This window comes from Pleurodeles waltl, chromosome 9 (genome assembly GCF_031143425.1).
Source record: "Pleurodeles waltl isolate 20211129_DDA chromosome 9, aPleWal1.hap1.20221129, whole genome shotgun sequence".
In the NCBI taxonomy this organism is placed as follows: Eukaryota; Metazoa; Chordata; class Amphibia; order Caudata; family Salamandridae; genus Pleurodeles; species Pleurodeles waltl.
Window position 1 is genome coordinate 478912176 of NC_090448.1, and position 25250 is coordinate 478937425.

A 25250-nucleotide genomic window follows, 5' to 3' on the forward strand; every position below is an offset into this window, starting at 1 on the left:
AAAACAGGAACTCACACTGCAGCCTCACCACATCTCGGAAAAAATGCTTCACCTCGGCTGCACAACACATCCGTCTTTCAGATCCATGCAATGCTCTGCAACCAGGATATAAGGTACTTTGGTTTGGTGGGCCTAACTGGGTCCCTGTAGCTGTCTCACGTCTCATTGCATTCAGCCTGAGCTTTTGACTTCGCCCTGGGGTCCCAGGCTGGTGTGACCAGATGTCCTTTATTGGTGCTTCTAAGCACTATTTTATTATTTAAAAATTCATTACTCAAGGTCTACTTTTTGGATTTTTGTCATTTTAGCCTAGTTTTATTATATTAAGCTCTATTTTTCTAACCTGGTATGGGATCCTTTTTGTGTGACTATTTTACTGTTTGAAGTGCTGCAAAAGTAGTTTACGTGTTGCTTTCAAGTTAAGGCTGACTGCTCTGTGCCAGGCTACAAGAGGGTGAGCATAGGGTAATTTGGGGTTTCCTTGTGCCTTACTTTGATGAGAATTATGGTTGCTGCTTTACCAGGGCTCACACTCCAGTCAACTAACAACATTTCTCACAATTCATTTTCCTAATACTTGCATATGACACAATATTTATCCTATTACTCTACACATATCAAACACTTTCCACTCAATCATGGAATTTTCCTTTACAAATAAATACCAAATACATTGGCCAGCAGAAGAAACTGAGGATTACAACTCCCAGAATGCACTCCTCTGTTCAATGAAAGCCATGGATCAAAAATATGATCCTCAGCATACATGGAGCAATCCATATAAAAATATACTTACTTAAGTGGGTCTTAGCATTTTATAACACAATTGGTACACATTGCTTTGAAATATTATTGTGCCAAAAACCATTTGCCTTACAAGAGCTCTTATTTTCGTCTACCTTCTATTGTGATGAAAACTTGCTCCTTTGCTTATTTTCTAGAGATGTGCCTTCGCGAGCTTGTAGCACTAATGAAGAATAAACTTTAATTTTAAAAACAAAATTGTTTGTCTGAAGGGTCATCCTGATGAAGACAAGAGAAAACAAGACAAAGAAAACAAATCAAGCATAGTTTCTTTTAAAATAACTAAATCACATTACAATTACAAAAACAAACAGGATTTGTTGCTGCCATTATCCATCTAAATTGACTACGCTATGAGCTGGCTTCATACACAAAAGCAAAACAGTGGTGTTGTGAATAGCAGGGTGGTAGTGAATTAGGTTTATAAGGAACTCCCATACTCAAAACAGTTTATTTTATTTTCTGCATATTTTTCACTGTGCGATGCCCAGAGGATGAGGACTTACTTTGAAGTTGGCTTTTGAACAGGTGTGGTCTGCTTTTCTTCCACAGAAATGCCTCTGTATTTTTTAGTGTTTCTAGTCAATGTTGAGGGACAGCATGTCCTATCTAGGGAAGGGATGGCATCAAGGTGATGAGAGATCACTGTAGAGCAGTGGTCCTTAACCTTTTATCTTCTGTGAACCGCCACTTTATAATTACTCTAACCTGGGGACCTCTACTGAATCATTATTGGATTCCGGGGACCCCCCACCTCCACTGAGTCAGTACTGGAAGCTGTGTACTCTGGCCTATCCACTGTCAATTATTTGAACCACAAAAAACAATACACACAAAAAATGCAGATACAAACATTTCCATCAAACACATACACAAATGATAAACAATTTTATTTAATTTGCAAATATAGATTTTAAAAAATTCAATTGAAGCCATTCTTCTCCCATATTATATTCTGTTTGATGCACCTGCACTGCTCCCACGAATCAATCTAAGGCTACTAGTTTTATTTCTAGCCTCCAATTTCAAATTCCTTGACATTTTTAAAATGTTCATTATTTTCATTTGTACATTTAGGCACTTTATTTATATATACTTTATTAATGTGTTAATATTATTCAATTTTCTAAGCTATCACAGAACCCCTGAGGAGGCTTCGCAGACCACAGGAGATTCCTGGACCACAGGTTGCGAGTCACTGCTGAAGAGGAACGAAGGAGGTCCTGCAGAGAAGACTGCTTTGAACAGCAAAATAGTGCTACCAACCATAAAAAGTAAATCCTTCCTAAGGCAATAAACAGTTCTAAAGCCCAACTGAGTTGTTAACCCATTTCACCATGCAACCAATGATCTCCATCCTGTATCTGATACAGTAACAATATGGCAAGCATTAGCTACATATTGACTCATTTAAAGAAGCTATTATTGACACCACCAATTTGCAATGGCAGCCAGTCTACCTCTTACTAGGAAGGATAGTAAAAGCCTTTTCATGTTTTGCCTCAGTTAACCCACTGTCCCATCTGGACCTGCAAATGTCCCCTACAGTGCAGAAAGAGATGTCCATAGATGGAGAGGTGGAAAAGTACATTTTACCAACTCCCATTGTTTGGTGTCTTAGTAATAACAAGCACAGAGTTTCATTTTGAACGTTATCAAGCAGCAATTGGTCAAAGACTGAAAAAACTCTCAAAATACAAGATTTGCCCAAAAAAAACATTTTTTTTTATTTTGTTGTGTAACATTTTATAAAGATAACAGTGCTAGCTACAATTATCACAGTTTAATACCACACGTCACAAACAGAACGCCACAAAACTTGAAAGATTAAGAACATTTTCAACACTCTGTTTACGTGATTGTCATATCTAAACTAAAACAGAAGAATACTAACACCCCAGAAAAATAATTCACTATAAAACAGTGATAGGATTTTCTTTATATAAAATATATATCATTCAAACTGATCTATATTTTGTATTATATAAAACTCTCCCACAAATGGGTCTTCAAACATACTTGATCTGAATTACCTCACGGTTAAGGATTATTTCTAAAGATTTACAATAGCTTCACAGTATTGCTTCACGGAAAACTTGAATCCAGTGTTTATAGCTAAGAGCAGCACTATGCTACATTTTTTGAAGATATCAGTGCTTTAAGTGGGAAGTTTTTGCTCCTTCTTTCATTTCAAAGGAGTACTGGCACTTCTTAGCACTTCCGCAATACTTTTTTCAGGACTGCGCAAGCGCACCTCGGAAGAAAGCAGGTAATGCGAGGCAAGAATTACCTGCACATTATTTTATCTTTTAGAACAACGGGGAAGCACATAAAACATCATGTACATGTGGGACAGGAATCAACTGGCAGCAGTTGACAGATCACGAACATTTGCGCAGATTTATGAAATTGAGAATAACTGTGCAACTGCCAAACTAAGTGCAAAAATCTTTACTCTTAAAAATCCAAAAGTAACAAGGAACTAAATAAATTAATATTGTCAGTCCAACAGAAGTCACTTAACAGCTAGTCAGATGGCCTTTGCTGTTGTTCAAGGGCTTGAATCAAAATGCGTGTTCTGTAATTGTGACCTTGTTGCGACTTACTCTTGACTTCCAAGGAGCAAGATGCGCTTATGTAAAAAGTCTCATGAATTTGGCCCCAAATTACTGCAGAAGAACGACAAGGAGTCCTAAATTACATTTTCCAAGAGAAAAAAAAAAGTGAAAATGAGGATACCTATTTAGCTTATGGTTTGAAGAACTTATCTCTGGGAACACGTAAATTTAGGAAAGGAGCAACACATAAAGTCAAAAGAGTGTCAAAGTCAAGAAATAAACAGAAAAAATTGTAAGTACTTCTTAAGAAAAAAAAAATGATTCGTCTTTATTTTAAGAAATGTCAACGCACATTTTCAGAGATTTGAATTCAAGTGTAAATTAACGTTATGAGAGAGGATCCAAAAACATTAATTATTTTACTTCAAATGCAAAAACAAAATCTAATAAATAATTTATCAAGTGTCATCAGGAAAAATACAAATAACTTAGATTTAGTAGATTTTGACCTCAGTGCTATTTTTTAAATCACAGCAAAAATAATATTAATATTCAGTAGGTAGAACAGTACAAATACATGAAAAAGACAAATGTGGAATACAATGAAAACTGTACCATGTGAATGCAACAGCCCCATCTTAGTATTGTACCCATATTAGGAAACAGACTGCAAAACTCCATAAATAAAAATTGTACAAAGTTGTTTTTTCACATTACATATACATTCAAAGAATAAACCAGGGAAATCTAATTAAAGGCATTAGGTTTAGACAAAAAATTAAGGTGAATGGCTTCTGGAGGTAAAAAAGGACCCTCAAACGATAAATACCTTATGTATACTGCGAGTGTAAATGGTCAAATATACTCTCACAGTAGACGTGTTTGTTTAATACATTGTATGAGCAAATACAGATAGTTTCCTTATTTTGAAAGCCTCTAGTATCCAGAAAGAGGTTGCTTTAGATTGATTTAATGAATAAATACACATTTTAGAACCATTTCTTGACTGCCTGTGAACTCATCCCAATGGCTGCGCTGGCCAAATAAATATCACATTATCGAGAAGTTTTAAACTTCCTCTTCCCCATGTTATTTGTGAAGAGAGAAGAACAACATATCAATAAAGTGATCTATGCAGTGGTGAGTTTCTCCTTGGGTTAAAGAGGAACATCTGTATTTCTTAATATGTGAAACCAACTTGTGAATCTAGATGTCTAGTGCGGTGTTCTGCAATAGCCAGGCCACAAGTCACAGACTAAAAATCCAACACTAAGAAATGTTTCTTCTGCATAACAGCCTATTAAAAGAACACAGACAGTAAGTATATTTTACTATTACAAACATGTAACAAATGCAGAAAGAAATAACTTTCTTTGCAAATGCATGATTTGACTCAGTTAACTGAGAAACAACAACAAAGTAATTGGTTACTGGTAAAAAAAGGTAAACAAAAAAAACACAAAAAGGTTATTGGCTTCATATCTGGTGCGAAGGATTGAGCGGATATTGGGCCTTGCTTACTCCAGAAGTTTAGCACTTTTCCCCCGAAAGGAGACCTATACGATAAAGAATAACACAGCAATTCATGAAATATAAAATGAAAAAAATAATTAAATGTAACCCACATGTCTTCTTACCCTTAATCACCTCTATCAAGTAAAATATCCACAAATCAGGGGGATGCTGTTAATTTTGTGTCAATGCTTTAGATTTAAGATACTGACAGAAAAAACTATAAGCATATAACCACTCAAACAGGTTAGCTTCCTGTCAATTGTAAAACAATGCAGTGCACACCATTCTGAATTGCGAAAAAAATGATACTCTAGCTTCCCCTTTAGTGAAAGCCTAACTACTCATTTTCTTTTTGTAATCTCACCTCCAACGCACTACAAATTCTTTTCATAGTGAAGCCCTCACCAGAGACTTTTGAAAACACTACACAATAAGTTGTAAAGAGTAAATAAGAATAGTTTGAGCAGAGTATCTTCTCAGACTCCAAGGTTACAGCAGCATTTATCAGAAACATCACTAAGCCACACCCAACAGATGACCAACAGAATTTTCAAAAGAGCAAGAAGTTAAACGGTGAAATAAAATTATACTTTAGGGCAACTAACATATATCCCACCATGCAACTGCTACTACAGATGTAAAAAACACTACCTTAAATGCACTTCATGTATGCAGCTTTTGAAATATTAGGGCTACAATCCAACTAAATATATAAAAGGCCTTTTAAGAAAAAAACCTTAAAAAACTGCTTGTGACAGTGGACAAACTGCATACGATTACACATTGTACAAACATTTTAGCGCATCTTTGTTTCAGCCTGATCAATTATGCATACATTACTCTGACAACTGCAGAAGGCTAACCTTATTCGGTGTGCTGTGTCATCTGAGCACAGCACCTGGTTTACCGCGGTTCCGGGTTGCGCAATAAGTTTCCAGAAAACTCATGAATAAAACCATCTATCTCACTGAATAAAGCTCTGAGAGTGGCATTGTTACCACTGCGGGGATTTGACAAATTTCAATGTGGATTGCAAATATTCAGTTTTTGTGCCAAAAATCTAGCTGCTGTACTCTCCTACCGGCACACGCGGGCACTGGCATTGGGTGGGGTGCTGTAGGCCAAACACCATAAATAAGTGCTGCACGTAGGAGAATCAACGTTGTAAAATTGAAGCCAGTAATCATTCGGAAAGGTAACGTGGAGGCAATGAGATTGTTAAGGTCTTTATCACAAAGCCTGGGTCATCTGGTACCTTTACCTCACGTTTTACCATATTTTGAATCCCACTCTATAACTGGTAAACTCGAGAATGCGGATCCCAGAATACCAAATCTTGTGGTTCAGCTACCAAAGACAACAGTCTGAACTCAGTATTCGGTTGTTTATTTTTCTTCTCATGTGATTCTACTTAATCTTGAGTCCTCCATCAGGTGGAGGGCTCTCCTTCTCTTCTGCTCTATTGAAAGAATCAAGACCATCACCCAGAGACTTATTCAATACCCTTAACCATTTGCACTATGAATACAGAATAACATGGAGGATGATTGCAGGTAAAGTCACAGGGGACATCTTTGACTACATCTGCACTGGTTGGACAAGGGTCACCACAGAAGTTTATTCTTTTTTTTTTTTCTTTTTTTTTTTAATTCGGGTGAAATTAATTCAGCCATTCCAGACATTTTAGCTCGCATCATTTTGCAATTCTGTTACTCATATCATCTTTAACATTATAAATACAGTGCTAGTAGTACCAGAATGAAATGGGACAGGAGCTAAAAAGCTAGACATGTCTGATAGTGTCACACCCGAGTTAGTCACAACCTTTAAGCTATGTAGACGGGTGTTAAGAAAATCAAACAGCCCCAGAAAAATGTAGATGACATGCAACGTCTACACATATCAGATTAATCGTAATAACCACACATTTGTGGAAATTTTAATCTAAACACATCCATTACTTCAGCCCACTGGAAATAAGTGCCTTTTTTTTTTTTTACGGAAAGAGCATAGTTTACAATTGTGGAGATATTGTAATTATACTTTGAACTCTGAATATCAGAAACAACCAGATATTGTCTTTTGAAACACGAAGTAGCTATCATTATTCCATCGCAAGGGATTTCACAAGGCCACAGTGGAACTTGCGGATGTGCCTGTAAAGGTCCCCAGACTGCGTGAAACGCCTCTCGCACCACTTACAGCCGTGAGGCTTCTCCCGTGTATGCACCACAGCGTGACGGCTGAGGTTATGAGAATACTGGAAGCTCTTTCCACACTGCACGCATGTGTAGGGCTTCTCCCCCGAGTGGGTCCGTTCATGCCTCTTCAGGGTGTACATGCAGGAGAAAGTCTTTCCACAGATAGTACAGGTGGGCACGGCACCGTCGGGTGAAAGTTTGGGCCTTGTGCCATCCCTGTCCCTAAAGTGGGAGCTCAGGTGCAGCTGGAGGATGTGTGGGCTTGGGAACACCTTGCTGCACAGGGGGCAGACACATATGTGCCCTGGGGGTACCAGCACACCAGAAGAGATGTCTGAGCAGTCCAGGTCATCTTCACTGTCCTGTCTGTCATGATCCAGGTCCTCTTCCCTCATGTGAGTGTGTCCGTTCCTAGTGAACATGTGCCCCAGACCGGTGATCAAGCTGCTGGCTGTGCCCCCCAAGTTTTGAACCTCTGGGCTCCTGACCCCACCTTCCTCCTCATCTGTCAGCATGTCCTGTTCATTTTTCACAAGTGGCTCAGAGGCCTGATGGTGTGCGTCAGGCGCCAGCTGTCCAGGAACCTGGGTGGGGTTAATGAGATCCCGCTCTGACACAGGCTTGAAAGACAAATCCAGCACACAGTCCACCTCAGAGACAAAGGCCTGTCCTGGTGGCCCCTCGGTCAACTGTCCTTCCCGGCAGACCTCACTATCTGTTATCCTCCCAGCTGCTTCAGGACCAGATGTCACCTCTGGGGACACGGCTCTCACCTCCCCTGGCTGAGAGGTCCAACCAACCTTCTGAGGGTATGCTGGCACATCATACTGGGCAACGCTCCCTTTCTTCCTCTCCCCGGAGTCGCCCTCGTGTGCCTGATGCCTTGCAATGTAAGGGGAGTCAGCGCCTAAGCGGCCCTCCCTGTCTTTCATGCGACCCTTGCACACCTTCACCACGTCGTACATGTGCAGGTAGCTGGCGGCAGCAAGCACGTCCTCGGCCGGCAGCCTCCCCAGCTCCAGGCGGCCCTCGTACATGAACTGCAGCAGCAGGCCGAAGGCGGCGGCCGTGACAATGTCGCTGTTGAGGTGCACCGTGTCCCGGGCGGCGGTGCCTGGCTGCTCACGGTAGAATAGGTGAAAGTACATGCTGCAGGAGGCCAGAACGGCCCGGTGCGCCCTGAAGCGGGCTTCGCCCACCAACACGGTGCAGTCGCACAGGAAGCCCTGCAGCCGCTGCTGGCTCAGACACTGTAGCAGGCGACGGCCGTGCTCCGGGAACTCCATCCCTTCCTCATGCCCTGAAAAAACACAAAAACAAGACAAACTTGAAGCACACATTTCGAACCGCAGCCCGGGCAACGCGGAACAAGAAACAACTTTTTCCAAGTATGCATCGGAATAACGTTTACAGTTTCACATGTGCCGCCCGTTTGTAATTGTTAATGAGCCTGCCATCGCTCGACACCTGCCGGGAACAGGAAAAACTAGATTTTTGAGTCAACAGAAGCGTCCAAGGAAGGAGGACACTTCAAAAAGCTTTGTTCTTTTCGCTCTTCGTAAAGAAAAAAAAACAGACACGCAGGACTGATGAAGTAGTTATGGAAACCGCTGGCAGCCAAACACTGTTTTTGAAATGGATTGTTTTCTTGTGCCGCGCCTCACCTCAACACCACCAAAGTAAAAAGCAAATTCGAATTATATATAAAACCTCATACAGTGCTACGTCTACACTAAAGACGCACTTCGCTGCCAATTTGATCACAATTATTTTGATCAAAAATATAATCTTTAAATTGTATTAGTGCTTCATTATCCACAAATAAGTCACATTATTCAAATTTTCAAAAAGAAAGAGTACAACGGAACAAAAAAGTTCATTTTAAAATCCAATTGGATAGGATTCCTAAATCGCCGGTGCAAATTCAATTTCTCCAAAGCTTTAAAAAAATCATCTGGCAAACAAATCGTATTCACGTTTCGAAGCGGGCGCTAAATGCGCCCTGACATCTGTATTAACCCGGCACAGATTAACCATTGTACGCATGCAGACACCAGGGCACCATGGAGATGAATAAAGCAGCAACATGCAGCCAGTCCCACAACTTCCTCAGAGAATGCACGCCAGCTCCCTTGCGAAGGAGGGGGAGAGTGGGCTCCCACGATTTTTAAGCACTAATGTTAAAACGCAGCAAGTTTTTCTTTAAAAATAATGGTAATTCCATGCCAGGTAAACATCCATTCTCCTTCTTTCTGACGCGTTGCGTGTTTGCTGTTAAAGCCCTAAAAAAAGTTAGCATGCCTGAAGGCAGCTGACTGCGGCACAGCTGCCCCACAGCAGGTGCATTGTTCCCCAGAGCTTACCTCCCCAGGGGCTGTGCGTGCTCCTGGAATAACCCCCGGGCAGACCTGGGGTGGCCGGAGATTGGACACTGGAGATGTGAACTAGAAGGGAAGAATAGCAAGTGTGTGAGTGAGGGAGAGCGCGAGGGGGGTGCGGGAGAAGCAGGCAGTGCTCGGTTTGCTAATTACACTGCAAGCTGGAGAGTCAGCTGCTCTGATTTCACTGCGATGGAAATGCTACCTCCAGCTGTGCTCTTTTTTAATGCCATATGTTCATCCAAATCGAGCTACCAGCCGACCACAGCTTGCTGCCTTTTTTAAAGTTCCAGCAGCCCATTTATAGCCATCGGCCGTGTCCCCGACGCCCCCTCCCCCCACCCCCGTGAAAACATGGCATGCTCCTACCTATGAAAAGGGGGAAAAGTAAGGTTGGGGCCTTGCAGCCCCTACAGTGGTCATTTGGGGGCTACCTAAATGTTATGATCTCGGCAGATTAAATTGAACCGTGAATTCCACACTCTCCAGCATTAGGAAGATTTGTTCTTTTCTCACAGTGCTAAAGTTTAAGGAAGTTAAGCACTGCTTGTGTACTAAGTATTTCCAAAACCCCGGCTCGCTATGCTTTAAGAATTTAAAACAGATTTCATTGTGCACAGGTTCTCAACTGCGCGATTAATTAAAAAAAAACGTCAAGATGACTCTAAAAAAAAGTAAGCCACCAAAGTAAAATGGTACTACAAAAGTAATACAGAATTTCCCTAAAGTTACAGATCAGAAATCCAAGTAGTGATAGCAAACAAATTTGAAGCTGGCCTCTACTCGCTGACATGTCCCTTTTGTTTTTGGCGAGGGAAGGGGTGAAATGGCTGGGAAAGCAACATAAACTTGCCTCTTTCAGGAAATAATGGGAAAGTGAGTTTCGGCTCAGTGCAGGGAGTAGGGTAAAGCAGGGTACTTACAAGCTGTGGGCGAGTGTGTCCGAGGGGCCCAGAGGGGCTCGCACCCGCCAGGGGAGCCCGGGTGCTCCTTCATGGGCTCCCAGATGTGGCTGCGGCCGGAGCCCTCGGCTGTCTGCAGGGGTGCTGTCTGTTACTGGCCGCCTAGCAGCAGCAGACTGTGTTGTGGAGCAGGTTGTTAACGAGTCCGGTCTCGCGATGCTTCGCCCCCTCCTCCTCCACTCCCTCATCAGGAGTACTCACCCCTCCCTCCTCCTTCACCTCTTCCCTCTTCAACGCGTCTGTGTGTAGCGGCGGCACAGGCCGGGGTCACCCGCCGTGCACCTGCCACAGAGTAGAGTCCGTGGACCAATCCACTGACTTTCACGGGCCTTAAAAAGTTGTGAGTGCAGGGGTGCTCTCACGGAGTTACTTATGGGGGCGTGCAAGGCATGGGCAGAGAGCGCAGTGCCCCCCTCCCCCGGTGTTTGGGAGGGGGTGCGGGCGGTAGCCGCTAAAACAGTCTGGTCACAGAAGAGGTGGGGCACAGCTGCTGCCCTCGCCCCGCCCACAGTACTTGCTGCAGACTGTCCCAGGCAAGACGTCGGCAGCAGCTGTCCCTGCAGCAGCTGTGTCCCACCTTATGCTGGGCGTGCGCTTCTGCCCGGCTTGAAAGGACCCGCCCGAGAGCACGGTGGTCTCCCCGACTCTATCTTTGGCACCCACGAGATAAAGCAGCCGTCAGAATTCGAAAGAGAAGTACCAGTTTAATGTCTTCACTAGGAGTGCGTGAAGACCCTCGTGCGGAATCCTCTGCTTCTGGTGTTCTCCCGCTCCCCCACCCAACAAGGCATTGCGCCCAATAAACACACTTCTTTGCCAAAAGAAACACGCCCCTCCCATGTAATTCATAAAACAATCCAAGTTAAAGCAGCGGGTGACAGATGTCCAGAAAGTTTAAGGGAGAGACTTTCCATGCATTACTAGTCGACACGGACGGTACTGCAGAAATATAAGAATTATATCCCATGTGATTTGTGGACATACGTATACTTCTGTAGGCAGCTTGGTACGGCAAACTAAGACATTTGTAGGCACTTTCCCATTTGAATTGACTGGCTTTCAAGATAATAAACTTTGCTCTTAAATAATATCTCTTTTTACCAGACTGATAAATTATTGTTTTCCGATCGTATTATTGTGGAAAGGGATTTCTCATTCCTGGGTCTTGACTGTAAAACCGCACCTGCTTGTTATGGTCTGGAAATAAAACATTTAATAGGATTTTCTTAGGACTACTGCAGGGTCACACGTGGCAAACAGAGAACGTTCCTGGATGATAGTACCTTGTGATAAAAGTACTAAATCAAAGGACAAGTGTTCTTCAGTCTTGTCACAAATAAGTACATGAAAAGCTATAAGACCATGTTACACAACCACAACACATTCGATTTTAGCACTGGCTTAGCTATCATTGATGGCACTGGAGACCAATGGTGTGAGATGCCCATGCTACACAACTGTATCTATGTTTTAGTACCCAACAATGCCCACCACCAATAAAGTCAAGACCTTCATCAACACCTGTCTGAAGAAAATCCTCCAAATCCGCTGCCCAAACACCATCAGCAACAATGAGCTATGGTATCAGACTCTGCAACTCCCTGCTCAGGAAGCAATCATGAAAGACGCTGGGGCTGGATCGGACACACCCTCCACAAGTCCGCATCAAACACCACCAGGCAAGCCCTGAACTGGAACCCTCAATGGAAAAGGAAAAGAGGCAGGCCAAGAAACACTTCAAGTGCTGAGGCCCCAAGGCTGACTGCAAGGATATGAGTTACACTTGGAATCAGATTGAAAGAAAAGTCCAGGACAGAGAAGGCTTGAGAGTCCTGGTTGATGGCTTATAGCATAGCAGGGGTAGTCAACATAAGTATGTAAGAACTCAAAAGACATTTGGTGCATGGTACTTTCTTTGTACTGAGGCTTGTTGCACCATTGTTAAACCTGTGGCCGTAAGACAAACATGTTGTGCTGCCTAACAAGGTAAGTTGAGTGAGACAGCGCAAGCCAGTAACCACAACACTTATAATTTGAAAAAGGGCATTTTTATGACACAGTTGCACACTCACATAAATAAAAACCTGGCAAAATCTTTTCAGATTATATACAACTTCACCAAACATTGACACACATCTAACTGGCGCTCCTCTCCACTTTTAAACACGCCAACCATTTTGCCTTAACTCATCTCAAACTACAACTCCCAAAACTTGCTCCATGAGGCCTACCTAAAACACCTCTCTGGCCAACATCTGCCCCCCAATTTCTGATTACTTCTGCCTTAGAGACTTCAAACTCCTCATCTGCACACATCATCCCTCCCTCAAACTGATCCATCCATCCGAAAGCAAGATCAATCATCAATTCATACTAGATAAAAACCCACCAACTGCCATCCAGAAAAACCCTGCCCCAAGGATTTTTTCTGGAGCACTACCCTAGCACGACACTGCTGCACATAAGCTATCAGCTTGCCCCTCAACTCCATGTAGTGTAGCTCCATGCTCATGAATGACATGTGAATCTTGTCTCCTCTAAAATGCCTGATCATTTGAAACACCCCTCATCCCTTCAGAAATTCCTTTTTTCTTATTCACTTTCTGCCTTAACTTGTCGTTTGCGTCCAGCATCAATTTTCCACAAAGCCTGTCTTGGAATTAAGTGAGTCCAACCCACTAACGTTACTGCCCACAACCACCTCAGTTTCCTAATCACCTCTTCATATTTTTCAATAAAGCCAACCCCTTCAACAGATCCCTAAGTGAATGGTCAGAACATCTGGACTACCCCATCCACTAAACAAATCTGCTAGCGTAGGCAAAGTTGATTCCCAAATGCATTCCCCTTCTACCCCACCATTTACTGTTACTTTGTTATTATTGAAACCCAACTGCTTGCCAAAAGGACAATGTTCTTCCTGCCTGGACGCCCATTTCATGAACAAGTTTCCGTAGATTCACACAGTAATCTCTGCCTTTCGGGGTGAAAAAGACAACCTGAAATTAACAAGCAATAAAACAAGTAAGTAAACACATTGGCATCCTTCACTCTGGCCTAGTATGTCTCTTGTGGCAATCCAAACTGCATCTCCATAGCTTCCTAATCTGACCTGCCAAACAACCCCTTCCACCTCATTCGCTACCTCTATCTTAAAAGAATGAATCAAAAGCCCTGTGCAAAACCCTCAGCAGCTGCGAACTTGATATCGCCACCCGGTTTGCGTGCATAAAAACTCCAACCCCATGCCCCAAAATGCTGCCAAGAAAGCTTGTTAAATCTTGTGTATGGGATCTCTCCTCAAACAGACAGCCTTCCCCCAACCCTTCAGATCAGCTTTCAAAGTTCTCAGACAAGCAATGGTTCCCCCCTTTTTTTCAACCACATCACTCCTCAAAAGTGTAGCTCACACATTTCCCACTAACAACTCAGACACAGTGAATGTCTCGAAAAATAACCAAGATTAAACTACTGTGATAATTTCTTCTTCCCTTCTGTAAACATATCCTGCTTAGTACTGCCAAATTCTCTGCAGTAAAAACACCATAATTGGCCTCCACACTTGTGAGGTGCTTGTAATCTCCATCACCCATTCCTCAAATATCTGCCTGCACATCTTCCTTGCAGAAGGCTCATATACCCAAAACAATTTTCCATAAAAGTCTATACCAACCGCCTTACCTGAAATGACTACAGATGACAAATCATTGTTAATTAATACCATAAAGAATGCCCCTGCCACCTCTCTCAATCACTGAAAATAAACTTTGCTCCTTGGGTTGGCAACTAAACTTTAATCTCCTGTGCCCACACCCTAGTGGGGACCTGACCATCTGGCGTCACCTGCCGCTGAACCCAATGGGCCGCAATGCCTTCTTCAACATGATCTGTCTCCCTCACTATTTCTATGCCCTGACAAATTTCCCATACTCAGTGACTCGTATCTCGTTCCAGTCCCTCACCTCTAAACTCACCTCCTTTATATGGGTGGGAGGGCGACAAAGAGTGACTTTTTGCTCCGCAAGGAAATCTCCCAACGAAGGTGGATTGGGGATAACAGACATCCACATATATTAACTGGCTGCCCAGTTCGTACCAGTCAATGAATAGTTCACTGGTGGGTGGAATGACCCGGCTTATCGCCTGGAGCTCTGCCACATGGGATTCAATGACCTATTGGGTCTTCTGTATGGCGGTCCAGTCCTGCCACCCGAGTGGCGGTGCAGTGTTGGAGGGCAGCCCTACGACTGACGGGTGGGGCCGGCACCTTACTTAAGGCAGGGCACGTGGTTGCGACAGGTGTCTCGACTAGGGGTCTTTAGGTAGTCGGACAATATTGGGATTACCTACCTGGCGGACGTGTATGATGTTGACCACTATCTTTCCAGCAGTTGAAGGATCAATATGCCCTGCCAATACCCAGTTCTTTTGCTTCCTCCAGCTGCATCACGCCCTACAGGCCGACCTACTGTCTGATTTGCCCCTTCTGGATCATAGCCCTCTTAAGGCTAAACTTCTTATGGCCAACCAGGGGAAGGGAGCCATTAATCAGATTTATGAAGACGACTGGAGAGAAGTGTACCTTGCACCTAGAGAACTAGCTATATCCGCATGCCTACGGATGATGCAGATCAATTACTTCAATATGACATCATTGTCACCATTGTGCCTACAACGCATATGTCTGGCGATGCCTCCTGGCTATCTGAGGTGTGGTCATCTGGAGGCGCACCTTCTGCACGTAACCCGGGAATGTCGGGGAGTGTGTCCCTTTTGGGAGGCAGTCAAGTGGGAGATTTCTGGAGTTCTGGGGCGTCCAATTGATTTGACTATTAAGGTGGTGCTGTTGGGGCTTCTGGAGGAATTGGGGGGCCAAAAGCAGATTAAACCTTTGTGGGGGTTGCATGTCTGGTGACCAAACGAGACATTGCACAATTATGAAAAGCCCTGTGGCACCATCAATGTGTAAATGGCGAGCTGGGATTGACTGGTGCTCTCAACTAGAAAAGCCGATATATGAAGCACGTGGTTACCCTCAGAAATATGAGAAAATCTGGGGGAAATGGCAGGCTCATCATGGGTTGGAGTGGAAATATTTTGTTTTTGTGGGGGAAGAGGGTTGTCGTTAAATGTATTTATCTGTTTCTACTGATTGAACTGCTATGTGCTTACTGTATTGTTTTACTTCCAAAATAAATAAAATTGGTTATAAAAAAAGACAGACAAGACTATTTACTAAAATATGTGTTATTGTATATGGAGCAAATTCAAGGAAACAGCATGTAACCTGAAACTCTATTTTTGGGGTTTGCACTAGTTCAATACAATTAGCCAGAAGGCTAAATCCAAGTTTGAAAGTAACATCGATTTTATCTTTAAGTCCAAAAATAGACCAACTAATTAGCCTCAATTAAGGGTAACTAGAACATCCTCTCTCTGAATTTTCTTTCTACTTTTCCGGTAAGCTGGATGCTGTAAGTCGCACTCCAGTCTGATGTCTCTCTATGAATCACTCCATCAGCGATCGCCCTCAGAGTATAAAAAGATAAGAATAAGCAAAAAGGTCCTTGCTGTTTCTATATTTGTTTCCAGCTATATCAGTGATGCAAGCATCCGTATATTCTCTATGCCAGTCTTTTAAGTTTTCTTATTGATTACGTCAACCTTGTTCCCCCAGCCTTCGTTAGATAAAGGGCCTGATTACGGCCTTGGCGGATGGGATACTCCATCCCAAACATGATGGGTATTCCACCCGCCGTATTACAAGTTCCATAGGATATAATGGAACTTGTAACATGGCACGGGATATCCCTCACTTTTGAGAGGGAGTAATCCCCTCCAACAAGGTCATAGTCAGGCCCAAAGTTTGGTTTGAACCCTATGTGGGAAAACATAAGCCACCCCAGATTGAAGTGAAAATAAAGAAGAATGAAAAATGCCTATCCTAAATGTTTGGCCTTTGATCTATTTTTGTTTTATGCAACTGTGTTAGTCAAGGTCCTTCCTTTTTTCAGTTTTAAAAGAAGTTTATTAAATAAGGTTGCAAAAAATGTTACAAACATATAGTAATAGTTATGAACATGAAGTTATAACAAGGGTGGTATGTAAAAATAGAATAACATTATAAGTTGCAATTGTAGTAAATAGTAGATACAAGCAAGAGAAAAAAAGGAAGAAATAATATAGAGGATTGAGAGATGAGAAGTAATAATTGGTATGAATAAAAGGGTGGAAAGTGGGAAGATAAGTGTATAGATAGGTTACCAATATCAACAAATTATCAGAAAAAACTATAAGAATACTACAATTGAAAAATAACTACAATATCTTTCATGGAGGCTTAGGTAATTATTTTAGCCAAGGCTGGTGGGTGACGTATGCTCTATCAAATCTATGATTATAAGAAAAGCTGTACCACCAGGTTTGAAAAAAAAAGTTCTGAGGAGCTTTTCCATTGTTTAGTAATTTGTTGGAAAGCAGCTGCACTTAATAAATCAAGTACTACAATTTTACATGCAATTTTTTGCCAGATATCTGAAAGACTATCAAGAAAAACATTTGAAAAGAAGAATGGAATTAATTTGGGTACAACCTTTCAACCAAAACTGATGCATGTATGAACATAAGAAGGGCATATGATACAAATTTGCAGAGGAAGTATTGCATGTCCACAATGAGTTGAGAATTCAGGGTTTATCTTGTAACTGGGTGATCATAAGTTGATTATAAGTAAAAAATTGAGTTTGGATGGTGGGAGCAGACCATGATGCTTTTGAACTTTCAGCCATATTTGAGCCGAAAGCTTGGAGGACCATGAAACATAGAAATCTGTTTCCCATTGCATTTCAACTTCTGACTTATCACTGTTGTCAGAGGGCTTAGTAAGTAGTTTATATATGGAGGAGGTAGTGGGAGAAGCAGAAAGTAAAAGAGTAATATGTATATCATAAGTTGGGGTAGGAATATGTGATGTGAGTGTAGGTAACATATGAGCAATGGCTTGAATTAAAGTATTGAATTTGTTACAATATGTCTTTGGGAGATTGTAATGTAGTTGTGCTTGGGGAAATTTAAGAAAAGAGTCATTTGATATACGTTAGTGAATCCAAAGTAAATATTTTTCTCTCCAGGATTTCCACAAATAGGTTTCTTGTTAATTTGTAGGAGTTTGATATGCCAATTGAAAGACTGAGGAAATTGGTCCTTATCAGAGAGGTGGGAGAAGAGTATTGGCCTGAGCAGCTTAGATACAGTTTTATGAATAGAATCTGACATGAAATGTGCCTTTTGGGTAAAGGTTAGAAATACTTGAAGAGAGATAGGGGAAATAAAAGACAATTCGCTATACTTCCAAAGGGGCGAGAGGTCCATAGAGGAATCAGATAGGTATTTGGAACATTGTTTAAGTAAGAAAGCTGTATGAGAGTACTGGAAGTCTGTAAAATTCATACCTCCCTGAGACTTATTACGTTTAAGTTTAAGAAGAGACATACAGGCCTTTTTCTTATTCCACAAATAGGAGGAAAATATAGAATGGGTTTTTGTAAAGAAATGAGTAAGGATGGGGACAGGAATTGCACATATGCTAAAAAGAATAATGGGTGCAAGCATCATTTTGATAGTGTGAGGACTACACCACCACGATGAATATAAAGTATGCTGTCTAGTAGTTAACTTGGTTATTTCAGCTATAAATTTAGTTAGGCTTAAGGATATATTTGTTTAATAGTAGCTGTAAACTAGAGACCTAAATAGGTAATTTTATGGGGATTTTCAATGCAATCTTGTTTGAAGCATAAGCTGTTAAGTGAAAGAATTTCACATTTATCTGGGTTCACTTTGTAACCAGAGTATGATGCACAAGAGGACACATCTGCAAGGAAAGCTGGAAGTGATGAATCAGGTTTGGATAAAAACAATAGGATATCATCAGTGTAGACACAGAGTTTAGTGTGTGAGTCTCTGCTTTGAAAACCAAATATATATTAGGGTTTTGCCAGATTTTTGTAAGGAAAGGTTTCAATGCAAGAATGAATAGAAGAGGGAAAAAAGGACAACCGTGTCTCACACTACTATCTAAAGAAAAAGAAGAGGAAATAAGACAATTTTCCAAAACAAAGGCTTTTGGGGCAGTGCATAAAAGAGAAATAAAGGAAATAAGTGCGGGTCCGAAACCAAACCATGGGAAAGAGTATGAAAAATAAAAGACCAATCCATATGATCAAAAGCTTTTTCAGCATCAAAGGAAATAGCGGCTAATAAATGGGTATATTTATTGGATTTAGTTAAAATATTAACAAATACTCTTGTGTTATCTCAGATGTAACAACCTTTAATGAAACCTGATTGTTCCGTGCCTATAAGTGGTGGTAATTAGGGAGTAGGACAGAGGGCAATAATTCTAGCAAAAATGTTATGGTCAGAATCTACTGGGGAAATTACCCTCTAATGTTTACATAGTTGTGGATCATGCCCATATTTAGGAATGAGACAGATCAGCACTTACTGAAAAAGTACCTTTAGATGACTTGAAATAAAATGTGAGAATAAGTCGTGAAGATTTGGGAGTAAAAAGTTGAAGAAATGCAAGTAAAATTCTATAGAAAAACCATCAGGTCTTGGAGCTTTTTCTGTTTTAATGGATTTCATTTCCTCAACAATATCTTTAGAAGAGGTATCTGCATCTAAGGGAGAGAGATCTATGGATGTATCAAAGACTAGAAGATAAGTAATGTTGTATGACATTTGCATTTGAAGGTGATTCATCGGTATAGAGATCTTTGTAATATATTTGAAATTCATTTAAAATGTCTGCATCCCTAAAAACAGGAGAGGAATCCACTTTTAAGAGATAATCAATTTTAGTATGTTCTTTTTTAATCTTAAGGTGAGTATTCAATAGTTTCCCTGCTTTATTTTACCTATCATAATATTTAGCACTTTCTTTAAAAAGGTAGGAGGCAGCATTTTCTGTAGAGAGTTTGTTGTATTTCAATTTTTATGCAATAAAATTTTTTAAGTGAATAGTAGTGCTGTGTAGGCTCTCATTATTCTAATGAGACTAATGGATTTGAGCAGCAGAATCGCCTGCGGGGTGGGGGACTGAGTCTAACCCACTACATGGGACACCTGTCGGACTAATCCAGCTTTTTGCTCTGGCTAACTAGCAGTGCCTCATCTCTACCCAAGAGCAGGGATGATTGGGCAGCCGAGCGCATGACACAATTGACTCCCCAGGGAAATCATGGTCACTCAGATCTCATCAGTTTCTCTCAGTTACATTAGTCTCACATGTACAAGGACAGTCAGAGGCATTATATGTTTCAATAAGGTTTTAATGAAGCAACTGCATCTTTGATAATAAAGCATGTACTGCAATACGGTAAATCATGGCAGGATTAAAATTGTGACAAGGAGAGTAAAGTATAAAAATAACGCTACCATATTGTCACTAGCGTCAATAGACTCATTCCTACCTAGGCTATATTAGAGCACAGCATGTTAAGCTCTAGTTCTGCCCTTCAGGTTACCCTCGGAAGACATCATCCCCCATACCGGAGCAAAGGCCTGAAGTCTGCATAATCAGCTATAGCGAAGCGTTTAGCAATCAGCATACAGTCGTCGTCATCTGGTTGGAATCTCCCTCTCACTTGTATGGAACAGTGAAGTGTTTTTATAATAAAACAGCTGATGTTCTGAGAAAATGTCCCTGCATAAGGATGTGTATGTTTCTATGAATACCAGAGACAAAGCATAACCATGTTTACCGGCAACCTATCTTACTGCACCATTGGGAGAAGCACAGAGTGAAATAAATGTCTTGTTTAAGGAAGCAGTTCTGGCTTAGGCAAAGAACAGCTAGACAGAGAGAAATAAAACAAGACCGCAAATGTGTCTATTGGTAAAATATTAAACACAGCTGAATAAAATATATCTAGGTTAAAGAGCACAGCGGCAGGCCTGGTTTTGCTAAAACAACGTGCATGGAGTTACAACTAAAATGGCTACATAACAGTACCAATAGTAGTGATGTAGAGGTATACCATATATTTGATATGTTTTAGGATTTCTAATGTTCAATAAGGGTTCAAGCTCCTCTTCTTGGAAATATAGGAGATAATAAAATCTCTGGCTGAGGCTTTGAGTGAATCCCAGTTAATGTGAGGAGAGAGATCTGAAGAGGAGTTAAGTGTAAATAATTCTGTGAGGAATGTTTCAAAGTGTGATGTAAAATTAGTATTTAGTGTTAAAACCCCATCTTTTGGTACTGGTGGTCCTAGGAAGTAACATTAAATCTAATGTAACAGGGGGCGTGATCAGAGATTGATATTGAACCAACATCTGCATGTTAATGTTTTGTGCAATTGGGTTAGAGTGAAATAATTAATCTAACCTAAATTGAGATAAATGAATGGGAGAGAAAAATGTGTATTCACACATTGATGAGTTACATAATCTTCATGTATCAATAAGAGATCTTTGTTCAGTGATTGTAGTGAATTGTTGGTGCATAGTAGATAGGTCAAAAGTGGTTTTAGAGGCAGTCTATATATGGGTCAAGAACCAGATTACAGTCCCCCCAAAGACTATATAATCGGTGGAAATAGACATCAATTTGGAAGAAATAATAGGCCAACACGCTTTAACAGGTTTAGTTCTTGCATATACATTGCACAGAGATATAGGAATTTTATTAATCAACATCATAATTTTTACCCATCTAGCTTCATCATCTGAGTCTTGGGAAAGAGGGTTCACATGTAAATTCTTCTTGGAAAGAGTAACAGCCTTATTCCATTTTCCAGGAGAAAGGAAAACAATAACCACCCATTCACCTTTACCTTTCTGTACCTCTGAAGCCTCTACATGATGTTCCTGTAAGAATCCAACATCAGCTTTTAGCCTAGATAGGTGGGTAAGTGTCCTTTGTATTTTATTACATGAACCTAAACCTTTAACATTCCAAGAAATAACACATAACATAATAAAAAAATATCAATAAGCAAGAAATAGAAGCTACATGTTTGGTAAAAGGCAATCAAACTTAACATGAAAAAAACACTCTCAAGAAACGATGTACAATAAGCAATAAGGAAAGAAAAGATAAAGGGAGGGAAATATAGAAAGGAGGAGAAATAAGAAGGAAAGGAAACAAAATTCAGATAGATAATGAAAAATAGAACATACAGAGCAAACAAACATATATCAATCATGGTGAAGTCACATGGGGAGGATGAGGAAACAGTGGAGAAGTGTGGCTCAATGGTTAGAGTGGCAGACCCTGATGCAGAAATCTGGCCCGGGACCAGGTTTCAATTCCTTCCTCGGCGGGTCTTGGGCTCAATTTCCTCAGACCTGATAATTCTCACATCAGTGCCTAATCTAATTCATGGGTACCACTCTGTAACTCTGGGCAATAGCTTGCTTAATCTCCACAACGGCCCCAACAGCGCTGGGATGCCTGGCTTCACCTTGGAGGTTGCCCAGGAGTGGGCACCTCACAGGGAAAAGCCAGGAGGGATTCCTCAGTGGTATGCGTACAACGCCTTGAGACCCTAACAGGTGAGTAGTGTGCTATACAAGTACAAAGTTTACAGTTTTAACAGAACTCCACGACTCCTCAGGGGAGTGTGCAGGCCATCCAAATGTACAAAGGATAATGTGGTTGGTGCAGGAAGACATCACCTAACAGGAATAAAAATAAGTAAAAGCAATTATCAAAATAAACAGATGGAGGCAATACAAATTAGCTTTGTAGTAGCATGACAAAACATTTCTGGTAAGGACAAAATAAAGAATAATCAAGCAGTAGACAATCGCTTAACAACCATGGCATCTTCTCTACAACTCTCCTAGAACTGCGGTAGTAAAGCTGGGTGGTCTTCATAGGTGTTGGTCTTAAGAGAAAAACAAAGAAGACCCCTGCTAAGATATTACATTTTTAAGTTTAGCCACTTGTAGGGCTTTCAAAAAGCCAGTATACTCTATAAAACAAATGATGACCCCCTCTTGGTTTATGAGAGGAAGAGGAGATGAGTGGGCTGTGACCTAGCTGATGAGCTCTCAGGGTGTTTTATGTAGAGAGATTCAGGGAGACCAAGAACCTTTTGAAGGAATGATTGAAAGAATGAAATAGGGTCAGAGCCTTTCAATCCTTCTGCCAAGCCATAAGTACGGAGATTGTTTTGTATACTTCAATTTTCCAGGTCCTTGACTTGCTGGTTAAGAAACAATATTTCTGTTTGTAAAATAGTTCCTTGCTGAGTAGTTTCATGGAACAATTCTACTTTGTGTTCCATTTGCGTTACTCTAGTGTCAATGGTTGACCATTTATCATCAAGGTTTTGAATGCATCCATTAGTTTAATCCATATAGGGCCTAAGGGCTCTTATTTCGTCTAAAAGTAGATCCATAAATACAATAGGAGTAGTTTTCGTTGGTGAAGGAGATCCTTTGTAACCCTTTTGTTTGAATAAATCACACTGGTACTATTCAGTTTTGAAGTAGGCTTGGTGACAGAAATCGTTATATTTGATGTAGTAGCTGCTGAAGAGGAATCTGGGGTAGTGAGTTCTGAGTCATCCATGTTGTCCAACAATACAAAAAAGAATTAAAGTCTAAGAAAGCAGGAGACACAATTTTAAGAAGTGAACGAGTAAAAGTATGTTTGAACATATTTGTTCTTCATATAAACTCAATGGAAGCTCACCACAGCAATAAGCCACTAGATGAAGAGGTGAGTACAGGTGTTGTGTAAACGAAGAAAACGGAAGAGAGTTATTGCCAATCAAAAGAAGAAAAACTCCAAGAATTAACCATGTTGAGTAACTCGAGGCAGCATGTATATTTTCACTCAGCAGGCATTTTGGACTGTCAGTATAAGTTGTATGTTTTCCAGTACAAGGAGGATGATAAAATATAACAGTTAATTTGCATGGCTGGTGGCATTACAAGGAGTAATGCTTAAATAAGTGTTGACCTCGCTTCATAAAAAACACTTTGAGAACTGTATAGATAGGGGTAAAATAGTGTTATTTATATTTGATGCATAAGGATTTTTTTTTTGAGGTTTTGCAAAACAGTCACTGTAATAAAGAAATGTGCTGAGGATAAACCTCTTCAAGTAAGTTTTTTAGTGAGAAATATGAAAATCTTAGAATAGTTAATCAGCATAAGGTTCTTTTTCTTCTCCTTCTTTTTGTGTGTTTATGCAGGTAAAAAACGGTTGAAGGCAGAAGTTCAAACCACCATAGTATATGGCTGCAGCAGTTACAGCAAGGAGGAATGTAGAAACAAAATGGTGAGCGGAATTCCAGTCATGAAATGTGCTGTCACAGTTACGCAACAAATGCAGTTAAAAACCACTTACCTTGCTAGCAGAAGGCAGCGTCGTGGTCAGGAGAGCTTCCCCTGTTGAAATGCCTTCAAAAATAAGGCGAACATGGCTCTGTCGGGGGGCAAACACCTCTCCCGAAACACAGCAGAGCTGCACTATCAAGTGGCCATCTTCACTGGCATCAAGCCATGCCCTGCCATGGTACTTCCTTGACTGTAAACATCAAGGGTGGATGGCCAGGGTCTACCATTCACTAGCCTCTGGTTCATTTGCCTTCTTCAGTTCACTATTTCAATTGCTGTGACTGTCCTCTTGGTCGCCACCTTAAGCATCACCTCAGTTTCCGAATCCTCTGCTTCTCCTCAGAGATCCTTTGCAGCCAGGGCTATCACTGAGGCAGCACACCTTTTGCTCATCATTTTCTAATGTCCTGGCTTACTGTTACAATGTGGTCCTAGAGAACAAGTGGCATAGTCTCCATGGCCTTTTTACAGCCTCCATAGTCTTTTCTCTACTTCCTTTTCCATAGAATTTCCTCTTTTTCTTTTCTTCAGTCAGTCTGTCTTCCCTGTCTAACCGTCTCCCATGTTCCCTAGGTCCCTCCTTCTACATGGCCCTTTTTTTCTAGGTAAGTCCATTATAGCCCCAACACCCACTGTGACATAGCCTGTTTCTAAATGTCAAATGAGCTAGTTAGCACAGGATCCACTAAATGCTGATATATCTATGAATGAAACAACATGCTTGTTGCAATAAATAGCACCACATGCAGTACTGTTTTTTTACTCGAGAAATGTCACTATCCCCGTCAAGGGAAAAGTGGCAATTGGCGACAATGATATTTCCAGCTTAAAAGGAGAGACTTTACAACTTTACAATAATATCTTCTGAGCAGCAAGTCGTCAGTCCTCTGGAGAATATCTGGTTTCAATGGTGAGGGTGTTGGATCCACAGCTATCCTACCCGATCAGCCGAGCACAATCAGGAAATCCTGTATCCATTTACTGATAGTGGAATTGCTGCCACACTCGAGGTTGTGAACAGGAGTGATTTCATTGGTAAATTCTCTAAAGAATAACAGCTATTAACAGTATCCATTAAAATTAGAAGCTTATAAGATCCTTTAACATAACTTATAGGATTTCCTAAAATATGAGTCCTAAAAATCTCTGTCAAAGTCTAAGAGCTTCATTATGAGTTTGGTGGTCGGACCGCTAGACTGCCATGTTGGCAGTCTTGCAGACCACTGTATTATGAGTCAAATAGGCAGGAGCGCCAACCAATAAAGGCAGACCGGAAGCGGCACTGAGGCCCGTAAATAGGCGGTCCAACCTCCAGCCCCAACCGCACAACAACTGACCGTATTACAAGCCCCGCAGTGGTGGGCACCCATGGCGGTCACCAAAGTAATATACAATGACACATTGGATGGATTTGAAAGCAACACAGCTGACACACATAGCCACACTGGACACACATGCAAAGGACACTATAAA

The 25250-nt window shown here is 41.2% G+C and overlaps 1 protein-coding gene across 2 annotated transcripts; it reads right to left on the reverse strand.

Moving 5' to 3' along the window:
- Positions 1-2512: 2512 nt before the first annotated feature.
- Positions 2513-10611, reverse strand: ZBTB42 (zinc finger and BTB domain containing 42). 2 transcript variants are annotated; one of them, XM_069207316.1, is made up of 2 exons: positions 10380-10611; positions 2513-8378 (listed from the first exon to the last, which is right to left on the reverse strand). In XM_069207316.1, exons 1-2 carry the CDS (start codon positions 10450-10452, stop codon positions 6982-6984), a joined length of 1470 nt encoding a protein of 489 aa, XP_069063417.1. In that variant the 5' UTR covers positions 10453-10611; the 3' UTR covers positions 2513-6981. The 2 variants fall into 2 exon arrangements, with proteins under 2 accessions (XP_069063417.1, XP_069063418.1); XM_069207317.1 differs by lacking the exon at positions 10380-10611 and adding an exon at positions 9442-9797.
- Positions 10612-25250: the final 14639 nt, after the last annotated feature.

Excerpts from the sequence above, each read along its gene's own strand:
- ZBTB42 (XM_069207316.1), bottom strand. The coding sequence starts at position 10,452 with ATGAAGGAGCACCCGGGCTCCCCTGGCGGGTGCGAGCCCCTCTGGGCC. Across the intron at positions 8,379-10,379 it reads GACACACTCGCCCACAGCTT|GGCATGAGGAAGGGATGGAG; the intron begins GTAAGTACCCTG and ends GTGTTTTTTCAG.